At 50.3% G+C, this 16,226-nt stretch overlaps 2 protein-coding genes across 6 annotated transcripts in view; one reads left to right on the top strand and one right to left on the bottom strand.

The window, feature by feature from the left end:
• NRL (neural retina leucine zipper) overlaps nt 1-16,226 on the top strand; it is a 30,116-nt gene that overhangs the window by 3,226 nt on the left and 10,664 nt on the right. The gene's annotated exons all lie outside the window — the stretch shown is intronic.
• PCK2 (phosphoenolpyruvate carboxykinase 2, mitochondrial) lies at nt 6,217-14,977 on the bottom strand. Of its 3 annotated transcripts, none has more exons than XM_047862078.1 (10): nt 14,736-14,974; nt 12,477-12,722; nt 11,838-12,022; nt 11,547-11,750; nt 10,978-11,165; nt 10,508-10,670; nt 10,042-10,260; nt 7,480-7,617; nt 7,104-7,199; nt 6,217-6,863 (listed from the first exon to the last, which is right to left on the bottom strand). In XM_047862078.1, the coding sequence occupies exons 1-10, from the start codon at nt 14,762-14,764 to the stop codon at nt 6,409-6,411; spliced, it is 1,923 nt and encodes a 640-aa protein (XP_047718034.1). In that variant the 5' UTR covers nt 14,765-14,974; the 3' UTR covers nt 6,217-6,408. The 3 variants fall into 3 exon arrangements, with proteins under 3 accessions (XP_047718034.1, XP_047718035.1, XP_047718036.1); XM_047862080.1 differs by having other exon boundaries at nt 6,660-6,904; nt 14,736-14,977; XM_047862079.1 differs by lacking the exon at nt 11,547-11,750 and having other exon boundaries at nt 11,790-12,022.

The raw sequence follows: 16,226 nt of genomic DNA, 5'->3' as shown, positions 1-16,226 counted from the left end.
CTGCCCCTCCCCTGTGCTTTCTTTCTCTCTCAAAAATAAATAGGGGCGCCTGGGTGGCTCAGTCGGTTGAGCATCCAACTTCAGCTCAGGTCATAATCTCGCGGTTCTTGAGTTCGAGCCCCACGTTGGGCTCTGTGCTGACAGCTCGGAGCATGGAGCCTGCTTCAGATTCTGAGTCTCCCTCCCTCTCTGCCCCTCCCCTGCTTGAGCTCTGTCTCTCGCTCTCTCTTGAAGATAAATAAACAATATAAAAAAATTTTTTTAATAAATAAACATTTAAAAAAATCTGAGATTCTGTGACCAAACTGAGTCTTTTTTTTTTTTTCCAACGTTTATTTATTTTTGGGACAGAGAGAGACAGAGCATGAACGGGGGAGGGGCAGAGAGAGAGGGAGACACAGAATCAGAAACAGGCTCCAGGCTCTGAGCCATCAGCCCAGAGCCCGATGCGGGGCTCGAACTCACGGACCGTGAGATCGTGACCTGGCTGAAGTCGGACGCTTAACCGACTGCGCCACCCAGGCACCCCCCAAACTGAGTCTTAATATTAAGTCAGAGGTGCCTGGCTGGCTCAGTCAGAAGAGCATGTGAGTCTTGATCTTGGGGTTGTGAGTTCAAACCCCACATTGGGTGTAGAGATTACATAAATAAAATAAATAAATCTTTAAAAAAGTCAAGGGGCGCCTGGGTGGCTCAGTCGGTTAAGTGTCTGACTTTGGCTCAGATCATGATGCCACAGTTCCTGAGTTCGAGACCTGCATCTGGCTCTGTACTGACAGCTCAGAGCCTGGAGCCTGCTTCAAATTCTGTGTCTCCCCCCTCTCTCTGCCCCTCCCCCGCTCGTGCTCTGTCTCTCTCTCAAAAATAAACAAACATTAAAAAAATTAATTCAAATACTAAAGGACATAGGATTTTATCTCTGGATCCATTGATAGATTTTTTTTTAGTTTATTTGGAGAGAGAGAGCTCCTGTGGGTGCCTGAGTGGGGGAGGGGCAGAGAGAGGGAGACAGAATCTCGAGAAGACTTGGCGCTGTCAGCACACAGCTTGACACGGCTGGAAGGCTGGAATTCACAAACCGTGAGATCATGACCTGAGCCAAAACCATAACCAACTGAGCCACCCAGGTGCCCCAATTGATTGATTTTTGTATGTAAATATTAAGCTTTTGAATGTAATTGTCACTTGTGACTTACAATACTTTTATTTTTTATTTTAGAGAGAGCGTGCGAGTGGGGGAGAGGGGCAGAGGGAAAGAGAGAATCTTAGGCAGGCACCACGCTCAGTGGGAGCTGGACTCAAGACTCTACCCTATGACCCTGTGATCATGACCTGAACCAAAATCAAAGAGTTGGAGGCTCAACTGACTGAGCCACCCAGGCGCCCTTTATAATACTTTTTATTTATTTATTTATTTAAAAAAAAAATTTTTTTTTTCAACGTTTATTTATTTTTGGGACAGAGAGAGACAGAGCATGAACGGGGGAGGGGCAGAGAGAGAGAGGGAGACACAGAATCGGAAACAGGCTCCAGGCTCTGAGCCATCAGGCCAGAGCCCGACGCGGGGCTCGAACTCACGGACCGTGAGATCGTGACCTGGCTGAAGTCGGACGCTTAACCGACTGCGCCACCCAGGCGCCCCATATAATACTTTATAAATGCATATGGACATTTATGTCTTAGGATATGCTATGTGTTCCATTGAAAGAAATATACCATTTCTTTTAAAATAATTCAGTCATTTTGAGAAACTATTGGCCTTCCCTCTCATGATTTTGAAATTTGGTATGTTGCTTGGTGACATTTTGTGAAGTGCTTTTCATTGGGCAGCTTCGTGTTTTCCCAGCCACACTTGAAGCCGCTTAATGCCACAGAGAACTTTTCTACCTTCAGCACCCATTTTAGGACTTGTTCTAGTGATTGCTAAGTAAATGTCAGCTAATTGACTTTCTTTGTGACCTGCCTTGTGCTATTTCCTGTTCATTAGCATCCCCACTAGAGGGCAGGCTGGGCTAGAGAGGAGAGAAGGGGAGCAGATTTTTTTTTTCTGGCTAACCCTGGCCTCCCTCTCCCCCACCCCACCTTGCAGGCTGGCAACTGCAGTTTCTCGGACACGTGTACAGCTCTGGGCTACACAAGGGAAAGTTGTCTTCCGAAGTGACTGATTACATTATCTTCTTGTAGCATTCTGTGTAGAAGGAAAGGGGAAGTATGTTAATTTACCTAGGATTTAAATTCTGTTGACCAAAAAGCAATTGAGTAATTATGGGATTTCTAATACTCTCATGTCCTGTGACCTTGAGAATCAGAAATTTTTGTGTGGCAGAGAGGAGGTACAGATGTGATACAGAAGCTAAAAACCCTTTCTTTAGCCCGGAATTTGAATAGGAACTATCAGTATGAACTCATGAAGTGTTTTATCTTACTATATCTGTTGAAAAGGTCTAGAAACAATGACCAATCGAGTAGTAGATCTTCTTTTTTTTTTTAATATTTATTTTTGAGTGAGAGAGAGAGAGAGAGAGAGAGAATGAGTGGGGGAGGGGCAGAGAGAGAGAGGGAGACACAGAATCCAAAGTGGGCTCCAGGGTCCGAGCTGCCAGCACAGAGCCTGAGGTGGGGCTTGAACCCACAAACCCTGAGATCATGACCTGAGCCGAAGTCGGACGCTCAACCGACTGAGCCACCCAGGCGCCCCACCAGTAGATCTTAAAATGCCATTTCCCATGGAAAGCCACCAGAGCTTAAAGAAATGGCTGATTCCAGGTCTGGGGCAGAAAATGTACGAGACAAACACGGAACAGCTTATCTTACCAGATAGCAAGAAGCCAGCAAACACTATCAGGGTAATGTCAAAAGGATTCAGTGGCTTGGTCGGTTAAGCATTCAACTCTTGATTTTGGGTCAGGTCATGATTTCACGGTTCATGGATTTGAGCCCTGTGTTGGCCTCTTCTCTCTGCCCATCCCCCACTTGCTCTCAAAAATAAATAAACTTAAAAAAAAAAAAAAGGACTCAGGAGCCAAGTTCTCATGGCCAAAGATGGGATAATTTGAGCACTAAAAGGGTAACTTCATTGGGGTGCCTGGGTGGCTCAGTCGGTTAAGTGTCCACCTTTGGCTCAGGTCATGATCTTGCGGTTCATGAGTTTGAGCCCTGCGTCGGGCTCTGTGCTGACAGCTCAGAGCCTGGAGCCTGCTTCAAATTCCGTGTCTCCCTCTCACTCTGTTCCTCCCCCGCTCACGCTTTCTCTCTCTCTCTCTCCCTCAAAAATAAATAAAGCTTAAAAAAAACATAAAAGGGTAACTTCATAAACATTAAGTATTTTTATTTAAAAAAACATTTTTTTTTCAACGTTTATTTATTTTTGGGACAGAGAGAGACAGAGCATGAACGGGGGAGGGGCAGAGAGAGGGAGACACAGAATCGGAAACAGGCTCCAGGCTCTGAGCCATCAGCCCAGAGCCCGACGCGGGGCTCGAACTCCCGGACCGCGAGATCGTGACCTGGCTGAAGTCGGACGCCGACTGCGCCACCCAGGCGCCCCTACATTAAGTATGTTTAAATCCATGAGTTCATAATGGTGTATGTGTGTGTGTAAGTAACTGTTTGCCCTTTTGCAAGATGATAGAAAATTAAATCATATTGGAGATGGTAAATAAAGGAAAAGAATCAGTTACTTTGTTGCTTCTCTATAAACTATACCTGGAGGTAATGAAATAGAATATAAAGGGAGTGTCCTTTTGTAAAACTTCCAACAATTATGACAGTTTGAATATAGCTGTCTTGAAACCCCTGGTAAATTAATGAATCTAGGCATTAAGCATCTAGGTCTGGATGCTTCAATGATTAAATTAAGGGAAAAGAAAGGAATGGAGGGGGAACTTATAGATTGAGACTTAAAAGGCATATGAAATTCTTAAAAATGGGCAAAGCTGAACCATAATGTCTACAGATCCACACTTGGGTGATAAAACTACAAAAATAAACTTAAAGGACATAATTATCATGCATCACAATATCCATCTATGCCAGGAAGGAGGGGCTATGATGAAGGTGAAGAATGTAGGGAGGGAGTGGCTGGGCTTTGGGTGTCTGCAAAGTTCTGTTTTTTTCTCTGGATGATGGTTTACAAGTGTTCACTTTCTGTTAGTTTATTAAGCTATACCTTTGTTTTTCATGGTTTTCTGTATCTGTGTTTTAACGTAAAATAAAAAGATGAGGGATGCCTGGCTGGCTCAGTCATAAGAGCATGTGACTCGATCTTGGGGTTGTGAATTCAAGCGCCATGGTGGCCGTAGACATTACTTAAATAAATAAAAAACTTAAAGTAAAATAAAAAGATTAACTAAAATGTGTTAGGGACACCTTAGTGGCTCAGTCGGTTAAGCGTCGAACTCTTGATTTTGGCTCAGGTCATAACCTCACAGTTCAGTGAGATGGAGCCCTGGCATTGGTCTCTGTGCTTAATGTTGAGCTGGCTTGGGATTCTCTCTCCCTTTTCTTCTCTGCCCGTCTCTCCCTCTCTCAAAATAAACAAACTTAAAAAAAAAATTAATAGTGTGTTAACTACATTTTATCATTTCTCTGCAGGGCATGTAGCCTAATTTTATTCTAATTGTCAAAATAATTTTTAAGGCTAATACCTTTAAATCACTGGGCATTTAGATACCTGGAGGGACTTATTTCCAAACCAATTTTCTTTCTCTTCTAAATTTTATTTACATTGCTCACTCTCCTCTTAAACTGTAGCGTCAGCAATATATGACATAGGCTTACAGGACACACTCTAATCAATATAGAGTGGAAAGGTGAGAGCAGCTAACATACAGTCAGTGGTTACTCCATGCCAGGAACAGTTCTGAGTGCTGGCTCCACTGACCTTTAATCCTTCCAACAACACCAAGGTGCAGGCACATCCCGGTTTTACAGATGAAGAAACCCAGAGGCACCTGACTCTACCGTGTGCCTAACATCTCTGTTGTGCCGCCTCTGATCATTTTCTCAGGTATTGCATGCCATTCATGAAGCTGAAGATTTGGCTGTATATTTTTAAGTATAATAGACTCCATTACTAACTATACATTAACACGTGATCCACTCTGACCTTAGCTTCTTCTGTGCTTACACATGATAGCTGGTTATTGGCTGTTCTCTATGAAACACTTGGTGTTTCCTCCTCCAGTTTTTTCTTTTGCAGCAATTCCCAGAAACTCCATTTTATTTGTTGGAGTTTATTCTCATTTTCTGGGTGTGGACTTCCATCCTACCAGTCTGTTTATACATGCCCTCAGCCTGATTCAGATCAGAGGTGAAGTTATCCCTCAGCCAGTGCCCCTGATTTATGGAGGATCATCGCTCCCTTTGTGGTCTTCCTATAAAGCTGATTTCTGAGGATTTAGGCCAAGGCCTTGCTACTTAAACTATGGTCCCTGGACCAGCAGCATCAACATCAATTAGGAGCTTGTAAGAAAAATAATCTCCTGGCCACTCCAGACCTGCTGAATGAGCATTTTATCAAGATCCCCAGGTGATTCATATGCACTTTTAAGTCTGAGAAGCATGGAATAGGGGACATCTAAAATCCTTATAGTTCTCCAGTCTTTGCTGCTATGAGAGATGTCTATGCAGTTATTGTTTATCCTTGGTTCTCCTGTTTGCTGTGTGGGCTTGGGCAATTACTTGACCTCTGTATGCCTTTGTTTCTTCATTCAAGTAATGTGGTACTTGCTTCAAAGGGTTGTCTTGTAACGTGCTCAGAACAGTACCTGGTGCACAGAAGGTACTATAAGTGTTAGCTCTCTTAATATTGAATGAGCTTTCATGAATGCTTTGGCGTCCCAGTGTCAGGTCAAGCAGGAAGAAGAACAGGTTTGACGACTGACAATGGAACTGCTTCACTGGGGATGGGACTATAGAGGCTTCTGGTCTCCAAGTGGGAGGTCAGAAATTTAAGGCCTGGAGGCTATATGGAGTAGCTGGTAGAGGCCCCTGTCTTTTTAAGAACCGGGGACACACAGCAGATGTGCCTTCTCCCAGAAATTCCCACTTATATGGCCCAGTGGTAGCGCTGCCTGTGAGAGAGGTCCTGGATATCACCGGGCTGTGCCAGGCCAGGCTGCACCAGGGTGCTGGCTGCTTGGAGAGCTGCAAGAAGTCTGAAATTGGTGTTAGAGAGAAGCCTGTGAAGACAGGCAGGAATGAAACGCACAAAAGTTGTGTAAAATAAATGAGCATCTCTTATTATTAGCATGTTGGAGAAGGCCTGTGGCCTGGTCTCATGGCACCCAGATGTTAGTTCTATCCAATTGCTCATACTTTCTGCAAGCCTGGTGGCTCTCCTATCCCTAGATGGCGGCTGGGACAGATGGGGGGTGCTGTGTTCTCCTGCTAGCCTGGAGCCTCAGGTCACATTCTGCGCACACGTCCCTCCAGGGCCTCCAGTTCAGCCAACACCTCCTTGGGCAGATCCTGATTGACTTGCTCTGTCAGGTAGCTCCGAATGTCACGCACCTCCTGTTCCCAGAAGTCTTTGGGGAGTGAGAATAGCTGTGTGGTATCTATGGCTCCCAGACCACTGAGATCCAAGGCACCTTCCTTTGGCACCAGCCCGATGGGCGTCTCTCGGGCACTGTCCTCCCCCTCTAGCCGCCGGCAGATCCAGTCTAGCACCCGAGCATTCTCTCCAAAGCCTGGCCACAGGAAGTGGCCCGCCTCATCCCGCCGGAACCAGTTGACGTGGAAGATGCGGGGTAGCCGGGCCCCCTTGCGCTCCTCCATGCTCAGCCAGTGTTCTAGGTAGCGCCCAAAGTTGTAGCCAAAAAAGGGCCGCATGGCAAATGGGTCGTGCATGATGACCTTCCCTGGGGAGGGGAGCAGGATGGGTAAGGAATCTTCCTCCTAACTGGAGAAGAGAAGGGCACCCTGCATCCAGCTGGAGGAAGTTGGGAAATGTTGGTGGCTCCAGAAGATCCTCAAGAGTAGGGTGAAGAGAAGGGATTGGGAAAAGAGACCCGTGGAAAGGGCAGGCAGGAGGAAGGGAGGAAGGTCTGGCTCAGAAAGGGAGAGAAGCAGCCATGTGGGTGTATAGGGATGGCACTCACCTTTGTGTTCAGCTGCAGCAGTGGACTCAGAGCGCATAGCACTGCCCACAAATACCCCGTGGCGCCAGTTGAAGGCCTCATATACCAAGGGTACTCCTAGAACACCAGTGAACAGGGTCACAGGCAGCTTTTGTCTGTGGGCCCTCACCCCCTCCCTCCTGGTGATCTTGATTCCTGGTCTCTCTCTCCTAGTATCTCTGCTTTCCCATTTTCAAACCCCATGCCTCCCCATATTTTGCATTCTCCAGGGGATAGTTCTAGAGACAGACAGCTACAGTTGGCAATCTAGGCTGAGCTTTAAGTATAAGAGGGAGGTAGGCCCTGAGATGGAGACAGACCTTTTACCAAGAAGGCATGGAGCCCACACAATGCTTACCTTTGGGTCTGCGGCCTCCAAAGATGATGGCATCAATGGGGACACCCTCGGGGGCCTCCCAGGCTGGGTCCATGATGGGGCACTGGCGAGCCGGGGCACAAAAGCGAGAGTTGGGATGTGCACAGGGCTCCTTGTCTCCTGGCAGGGGAAATACAAATACTTTCAGTTCCAAGGGCTTTTCCACCCCCAACACACACATATATTTGCATGCACTCTTGCAAAATTTCTGTTTGCGTCATCAACTCCCTGCAACCTTGTGTGGTAAGGAGCAGGGAGAAGGGAGCCAGGACATCTTTCCCAAAAGATCAGGTTATTTATCCATAATGGTGCTACCAGCTGTGCTATGTGAGAAAGAATGGGCAAGGAATTGGGGTTTAGCAGGACACTACTGTCTATGCCAAGCTGTAGCTACTTGGCATTGGCCAGTGCTCAAGAGAATGGGCTTAGATCTTGGCATAAGGTTTTCGCAGAAATTTTATCCCAGAAATGATTTATATATGGGATTAAAAAAAATTTTTTTAATGTTTATTTATTATTGAGAGACAGAGACACAGAGTGTGAGCAGGGGAGGGGCAGAGAGAGGGGGAGACACAGACTCTGAAGCAGGCTCCAGACTCTGAGGTGTCAGCACAGAGTCTGATGCGAGGTTCAAACCCACGAACTGTGAGATCATGACCTGAGCTGAAGTTGGTCACCCAACCAACTGAACCACCCAGGCGCCCCACTGTGGGGTTATTATTTAAACAAACATTCAAACCTAAAGCAAAAACTGAGGCTGTCAATGAGTACTTCAGACAACTGACTTTCCATCAGCAAATAGAGGAAGATGGGGTCTTCTGAGCTTTCAAAATGTAAACAGCAATTGATTTTGAAGCTAGAAGAATTTTGGTGATTTCCCTGGGTCTCCTTAGACCCAGAGGGAACAGTATGTCTTGAAGACCTCACATATAACCTGGGCAGGTGAAACCTGAGAAGCATAGGACATTTGGTCCCTAGGGAGAGAATGGGACCAAGTCAGTGGCATGTGTATAAAACACCACCATGGGGGTCCTAAATGGACACAGAAGCTTCTCTGCTGGAGGTTGCTGGTTAGACCTGGGAAGGGGGGCAAGGGAGTTCTACAGCCAGCCCATCTCTCCCTGCCGCGCCCCCCCCCCCCCAACCTGCCCAGCTCCTGCTTCCACTTGCATATAAGAGTCTCTTGCACTTCCAACAGCCCCCAATTTAGGACCCTGGCACAGGGTATTATTCTGGGAATAGCAGCTGGGCACAACATGCCCTAGTTATACCCGTGAATCTAGAGATGATGAAAGGGTTGGGGAACTAGCCTGCGGGGAAGTATGAAAGTTTCTTGGGTTTCTCAGTTGGGTGGGAAGGCCAAGGAGGGCTTAATGATGGTGGTGGAGAAAGCAAGGGGTGATTAGATAAGGAGGGAGGATGCTTGGTCAGTCTGGAAGACGTGAATGTAGGCTTCAGTGACCACAAGGCCACCCTCCCCAGCATGCCCTTCTTTGCTTCCATTCTTAGGTCTCTGGGCTAACTGCAGAAGGTCCAGAGTGCAGGGTTGGGGGAGGGGCAGGGCTGCTAGGCACCAGGGGCGATGACAGGGTTGAGAAACTAGCTGTTAGAAGAGGCTAAAGAGCTGGTCTGATTTCGCCTGGAAGGATTTGGGTGTGCGTGTTAGAGGGATAGAGCAGGGTGAGGGTAACAACGCTGACCTTTAGACAATAATTATTATACAAGGGATGGTGGGAGCCAAGTGGCAGGGGGAGGGGCAGGCTTCCTCCTCCCTAATGGGTCAAACTTTGTGGACTATGCTTTGAGCCCAAGTCCTTGTGTAAAAATTTTCAAAACAGTCCTTCCCTTTCCTTTTTAAAAAAATTCCAAGGGCACCTGGGTGGTTCAGTTAAGTGTCTGACTCTTGATTTCAGCTCAGGTCATAATCTCAGGGTTTGTGAGTTCGAGCCCTGCTTTGGGGTCTGTGTTTCAGTGCTTCCCCACTTGTTCTCTCTCTCTCAAATAAACTTAAAAAAAAAAAAAAAGCTCCAGCTTATTTTTACCGAAAATGTGCTATATATTCAGCACTATGCTGAACACTTTGCATGCATTATTATTTCTTAAGGTTTATTTATTTAGTTTGAGGGGGAAAGGGGCAGAGAGAGAGGGAGGAGAGAGAATCCCAAGCAGGGGCTCAAACTCACGATCTGTGAGATCATGACCTGAGCCGAAATCAAGACACGGACGCTTAACCAACGGCACTTCTGCATGCGTTATTTAATTTAACTCTCCAACAGCCAAGATAGGTACTTTGGTAACTGCCTCCATTTAGCTGATGGGGCAATTGAAGTTCATGAGGGTAAGCAGCTTAGCCAGGTCCCAAAGCCAATACCTGGAGTTGGGACTTGACCTGAGATCTCACCTGGGGTTAGAAACCGGGAATATTTATAATTTCCTGTGACTCCCAGAGGTCCTGGAGGACAGCCACAGGTTGTGGAGAAGCCTTTTACGTCATCAAGGTGCTGAGCCCTAGGGGCTGTATCACAACTCCCCCATCATACGTACCAGGTTTCCAGGGTTTTCCCAGCCAGGAGGTCACAGTGACACCAGGTGGAAGAGGCTGGTCAATGCCCTCCCAGTACACTCCACCATCACTGGTCTCAGCCACATTGGTAAAAAGAGTGTTACTCTGGATTGTGGCCATGGCATTGGGATTAGTGGTGGCAGAGGTGCCAGGGGCCACGCCGAAGAAGCCATTCTCAGGGTTGATGGCCCGGAGTCGACCTGTCAGGAGCAGAAGTGAAGGAAAGGAAGGATCAACCAGTAAGAGTTGAGAGGTGCGTCCATGGAAGGTCCTATTCTGTTCCCTCTTGCCCTGAGCTGGCCCCCAGATCTTATGGAGAAAGCCCTTCTGTCTCTAGGGTGGGTAGACTGCCAGGAGGTATAGGGCAGGGTCCACCATGAGCAGTGAAGGGGAGACTCCTATGCTCTGGTATGAGCCAGAACTGAGTATGATCCATGGGCCTCTCACCGTCACTGTCAAACCTCATCCAGGCGATGTCATCCCCCACACACTCCACTTTCCAGCCTGGTAGTGCTGGCCGCATCATGGCCAGGTTAGTCTTGCCGCAGGCGCTGGGGAAGGCGGCTGCCACGTAGCGCTTCTTCCCTGCGGGGTTGGTGATACCCAGGATCTGCGTGTTGAGGAGGGAGGGAACAAAGAGGAGGTCAGTTATGGTCTGCACAGAAAGGACAGCTAGGGGTTAACAGGGAGGACAAATAATTATTGCCTAAACAGGCGCACCACCTTGCCACAGGGCTGGTGTGGCAGCAAGTTGAAGCCCCCACAATGTTCAGCAGCCTGGGGCCAAAGCTTTGGTCATTTGGGCAGAGTCCCTCCCAACCGGCCCGGCACCTGGCAGTGGGGAGGTGAGGCTGACCAGCCAGGCCCCACTCCTGCCCTGCTCCCTGCAGCTGCCTAGGTCCTCACCAGGCCCTCACCAGCATGTGCTCCGCCAGCCAGCCCTCATCCCGGGCCAGCCGAGAGGCGATGCGAAGGGCAAAGCACTTCTTGCCCAGCAAGGAGTTGCCGCCATAGCCGCTGCCGAAGGAGACGATCTCTCTCTGGTCAGGCACGTGGCCAATCAGGGTTTTCTCTGGGTTGCATGGCCAATGGCTCACCGGCTCCCCTGGGGACAATGGGGTTATGGGGTCATGGGGCCGGCTGTTGGTAGGGGCATGAGGAACTGGGGCATTAGGAGCTGGAGGGTATTGGGATTGGCAGGAGAGACACTGAGGAGCGGTGGTGGTGCCAATGAGTAGCTTAACACCCCCCCCCGCACCCCCAGTATCTATCAGCTACTATGTCCCTGTTCTGGGACAGGACATGGATAAGTGACTTTTCTCAATCTTGTGCAAATTGCTCTGCCAAAACAGCATTGCCCCAGCCCAGACTGCTGCTTTAGATTTTGGGAATGAGGTGTTTCACTAATTCAGATGGGTAGGATTGAGGGTTTTCTCTGAATGCAAGCAGGTCTCTGTGGCCTCCCCTAGGCAGGGTAGGCGCTCACCTTGCCCAGTCAGGGGCTGGCCCACAGAGTGCAGACACTTGACAAAGTTGCCATCTCCCAGGGCCTGAAGCACAGGCGTCCCCAGCCGGGTCATGATGCGCATGCTTGCCACCACGTAGGCCGAATCAGTGAGCTGCACTCCGATTCGGGACAGTGGGGAGCCCACGGGACCCATGCTGAATGGAAGCACATACATGGTTCGGCCTATGGAGGAAAAATACCACCAGGATGAAGGGTTCTAACCTGTTAATATCTTCAGTGCCCCTGCTTCTGTGTCCCTGCCCCGGTTACCCTGCATGCAGCCTGGAAACCTCTCATCCACAGCTTGCTGGAACTCAGCTGGGGACATCCAGTTGCCTAGCTGCCCACGGGCCCCGCCAGCCGGGAGGGGCACTGTGTCCCGTTGAGAAGGAGTTACAATCACTGTCTTGCTCTCTACTCGTGCCACATCCTTGGGGTCTGTGCGGGCCAGCCAGCTGGGGGAGAAAGGATTATCAGGAACACGTGGCCAGATGATCTCCCTCATCCCCAGACCCAATCTTTCAAGTCCAACTTTGACTCTACGTCTTTTGTGGGTCTTATTTTTGCCCATCCATTTGCACCTCAGTTGCTTGCTCCAGATTTTGTCCCATCTAAGGGGTAGTTCCTTTGGCCCAGCCTTCTAAAAGCCTCTGCCCTCGGCAAAAACTCTGAACTTGGAAGAGGGGGGAAAAAAAAAGCAAAGGTTTTTATTTGTATTAGCTTCTTTCCTTAACATAAAAAATATAGACCAATCTCACTAATTCCTGATTCTGTTTCCCCCAGAGCTCCCATTCTTGCTCATTCCATTGGGATGGTCTAGTTAAATTTGATGTTTGTCTTGGTAAACCCAACGTGGCCTCTGTCCAATAAGCTGTTCCCATCCCATGGGTCACGGGGCTCAGGGCTTACCAGTTGTTGTACTTGGGGAGCTTTCGGATAAGTCCCTGCTTTTCCAGCAGGGCCAGTGTGGCAGTGTTCTCAGCCTCGGTGCCATCACAGATGTGGATGCCCTCTGGTTGGCACAGGCGGGCACTGCGCTCCACAAAGTCTCGAACTCCAGCGGGCAGCTGGCCCAGATCTCCACTGAGTACTCGTAGGGTCTGGATGCTGCGCCATGATGACCAGCCCCAGGGGCTCAGCCCAGGCCGGCTAAGCCTACGACAAGAAATAGGTAATGGGCTGGGTGTTCTCATGGAAGATGGGCAAGTCAAGGGGACAGAAAGCTTGGGCTGCCATGGAGCATGCTAAAACAGGTCTTGGCGCAGGCACCTTGAAGAGCAGGTGAGAGTAGGTGTGTGGGATAGGTTCAGGCCACATGTACCTTGTGGCCTCCATGAGTCTCAGTGAGGGTGTTTTCTTGTCAGCAAGGGACGAATATTGCCAAAGGAGCATAAAGGCACATGCCTGGTGGTGTGGAGGGTATATGTCGGCATGCTGAGGTTATTGCAGTCTTAACCCATGCCCACGTTTAACTCTGTCTGGTCAAGGTTGGAAATGAGGAGGTGCCCTATGACCCAGTGTCGATAAACTGTGCCCTGGTGACAGCTTCATGGGTCTGGTAGTTAAAGCCCTCATCCCTGTTCTTTCCATTCTTAAGTATAGTTTTTATAAGTTAAAAAAGCAGCTGCTTTTACTTTTTTCTTCTGGTGTGTATAAGACTGTGAAAGCCTCAGCAAAGGACCCAGTCTTTGAGATGGTACAGTCCCAGGTTTCCAGATTAGGGGTCTTGCACAGAGAGTTGGTAACTGGGTATTGGGGTTCCAGGCATCAGAGCTAGGGCTGCCCACCTGGGCCAACAAGGGTTGCATAAGATATTGCTATTGGGTAGGTATCTTTGAGCTGGGTGGAAGGCTGACTGTTGGGGAATGTCAATGGCTGGGGTACATGCCCATTCCCATGAGGGCAGGGTCCCTGTTCTCTGTCCCTTCACACCCCTGGGAGAGGGAGAAGCAGGGTCTGCTCTGATTGGCCCGGACCCAGGGTGGAGTGACCCAGAGAGAGCAAAGGCCAAGAGAGGGAAGTTGCCCTTCTCTGATGCCAGGGCCTCACCCACCAGAAACTGCTCCACACATCAGACTGCATGCCCCTGTTCCCCCCCTTAGAGGTCAAATGCCTAGAGAGTTTTGGGTGTTGGTGGTAGGTGGTAACATCAGACTGCAGAAAGCTCAGTTAAACTTAGGCTGTAAGCCTGGGGAAGGGAGACAGCTCGGACCATGGATATGGGAGTTGGAACCTGGCTAGAGTGGACCTGGGCTGGCAGGATTCAAACCCAGTGTGGCCTCAGGGGCAGAGGAAGAGGACTCCTGGGACCTGGCAGGTCCCTCTCCCCGCAGGGGGCCTGGCTCAGGAAGTCTCTGGTGATCCTCTCTGACTCTCTACCAGTGGGACCCTCTCCTTTTCCTCTGCTCCAGAGGCCACCCACATGGGCTGGCCAAGAGGAACCAGCTGTGGGAGAGACTTGGGGGTTAGCTCAGACTTTGGGACACATGCTGGGGAGAAGGGAGGCCACAGAGGAACGACAGGAAGCTGTGAAAAGGGAGCAGGGCCTAGGAGCTTCCGTCCCAGACAGAGGACGAAGCCAACCTATTAGAATTGAAGGCAACTTGTCCCCCTCCTCCACCTTGTTTCCCTCTTTCCTCTGGCCGCAGGTCCCTTGGCTGCGCCAGGCTTCCCTCCAGGTTCCAGTTCGCGGGAGGTCGGAAATGGAGGTTTACCTCGTGCCTTCTTTGGGGAGTTCTGAGCTCAATCCCCCAGGGGTTCATGCACCCTTGACCCCAGGGTCCTACCGCGCTTCTAATCGCAGCTGGGGCACAAGAGTTACATCTTAAAGAAAAGGAGGAGACGAGGAGACAGGGCTCTGTGGGGGCGAGCGAGGAGGGGAGGAAGTTGTGAGTGGCAGATCGAGACGGCGCGGTCAGAGATCAGCAAAGCAGGGACGGGGGAGGAGGGGACGGAAGCGGAGAGACTCGGAGCGGCGGCGGCCGCCCCAGATCTCCCGCGAGACACGGGCCGGAGAGGCTGGGGATGGAGACACACTCGCCCCGGGCCCGCCTCCTCCTCGGCAGAGAAAGCCGGCGGAGGCTGGCGGGCAGGAGAGCGCCATTGGCAGCCCCGTGGGGGCGAGCGCGGCGGAAGGTGCGGGTCGGCCCCGGGCTAGGGCTCACTCACCGCAGGCCGGGGCGGTACACAGCGGCCATGGCACCTGGGGCTGCGGGGTGGCCACGAGAACCGAGCGGAGCCGGGGAGATAAGGAAGGCGGGGAAAGAGGGTGCGCTGCTAAGCGAGCGGGAGCGAGGGCTGGGCGGGAGGCGCTTAAAAAGGAGGCGGGCAGGAGGGCGCAGGGGCGGAACCTCGCTGGGCCCGCGCGACCCTCTCTACGCCCTAGCAGTACAGCCGCTCCCCCAGGGCAGCAGGCCCCGACCGGACCAGACGCCTCCCCTCCCCCAGCATCTAGCCCCCACACCCATCTCTCTCATTGGACAGCTGGGCCCCCTACTCGGCTCCCCGCCTCCGCGAGGCTCCGCCCCCCGCTCCGCCTCGCCCCCTGCACATGATGTAACTTTGAGGACTCTTGCTCCCGAGAGATAGCGACTGGGAGACAACGGGGTGGCAAACAAGCTAGGAACGAGGGGGGAGGCCAGAGCGAGGGCCCACGGAGGCTGGGAGTCCAGAAATCGAGGGTTGGGCATTGTCTTTTCTCTTCTCCTGGGGACTGGACACCGTAAGACCCATGTTTTTCTGTTTTCCAGGGTCCCAAAGCTAACGTTTTCTTGGTCCCCAACTCCTAAATACCTGATTCTTCTCCCCCTGATGAGGGTTCTCTTCTGCCTTCCCATAAAATGATGGCGTCTCTCTACCCCAGAGTCTCTTCTTTGGGCCTCTGCCCTGGCTATTCTCTCCACATTCCCCTGAAGAACTAGTCTGTCCCACCCAACCACCACCATAAAGTCCTCAGGTAATTTGTCAAGTTATGTCTCCATCCAGACATCTCTCTTCAACTTGATACCATTGGGTACCACCCCAAATGCCATAGTACCCGAGACTCAACATGCCTGTAGTAGGCACCTGCCCAGCATCCACTCCCCCTTTCTGGTAATATCACCCTGATGTTCCTTTACGGAACTACCTCCTCAGTCCATGGAGGAAATCATATAGGTCTCCTGTGGGTAGGCTCTCAGTTTGACCAATTTGTGTCTTCCTCATTTTGGCCACAGCAATTGGGAATGTTTAGGGATGGGCATGAGATCCCTCTCCGGAGCTTTTTCTGTAGACTTTCAAAATGAGCTCTTTCTGCTGGGTTTGCTGAGCTGGTGGGATATAAGCATAGAGCTGCAGGGTATCAGCTCGGCACTGCAAAGCAGGAACCTGCCCTCAATGAAAGCCAGCCCAAAGGAAGCAGCAGAGGAATGGAGAGCTACAGATTCCTGATTTTGATTATAGGACTCAACAAATTTCTTAATTTCTTCTCTCGCTCAAGCTAATTTTAAGTGGATTTCTGCCATTTGCAACAGAAACAATGCTGATTCTCAGGTTTCTCAAAGTTCTGTGCTAAAACAGCGGGAAAAGGAGAGCTGGCCTCAAGCCTTGGGCTTGCTATTGGCTCTCTATCTCTTCCACCCAGGCTCCATCCTGGACTCAACCTTATGTGTATGTGTTTGG

Source organism: Prionailurus viverrinus, chromosome B3 (genome assembly GCF_022837055.1).
Source record: "Prionailurus viverrinus isolate Anna chromosome B3, UM_Priviv_1.0, whole genome shotgun sequence".
In the NCBI taxonomy this organism is placed as follows: Eukaryota; Metazoa; Chordata; class Mammalia; order Carnivora; family Felidae; genus Prionailurus; species Prionailurus viverrinus.
The sequence above is the reverse complement of the archived record's forward strand: the minus strand, read 5'-3'. Positions and strand labels throughout refer to the sequence as shown.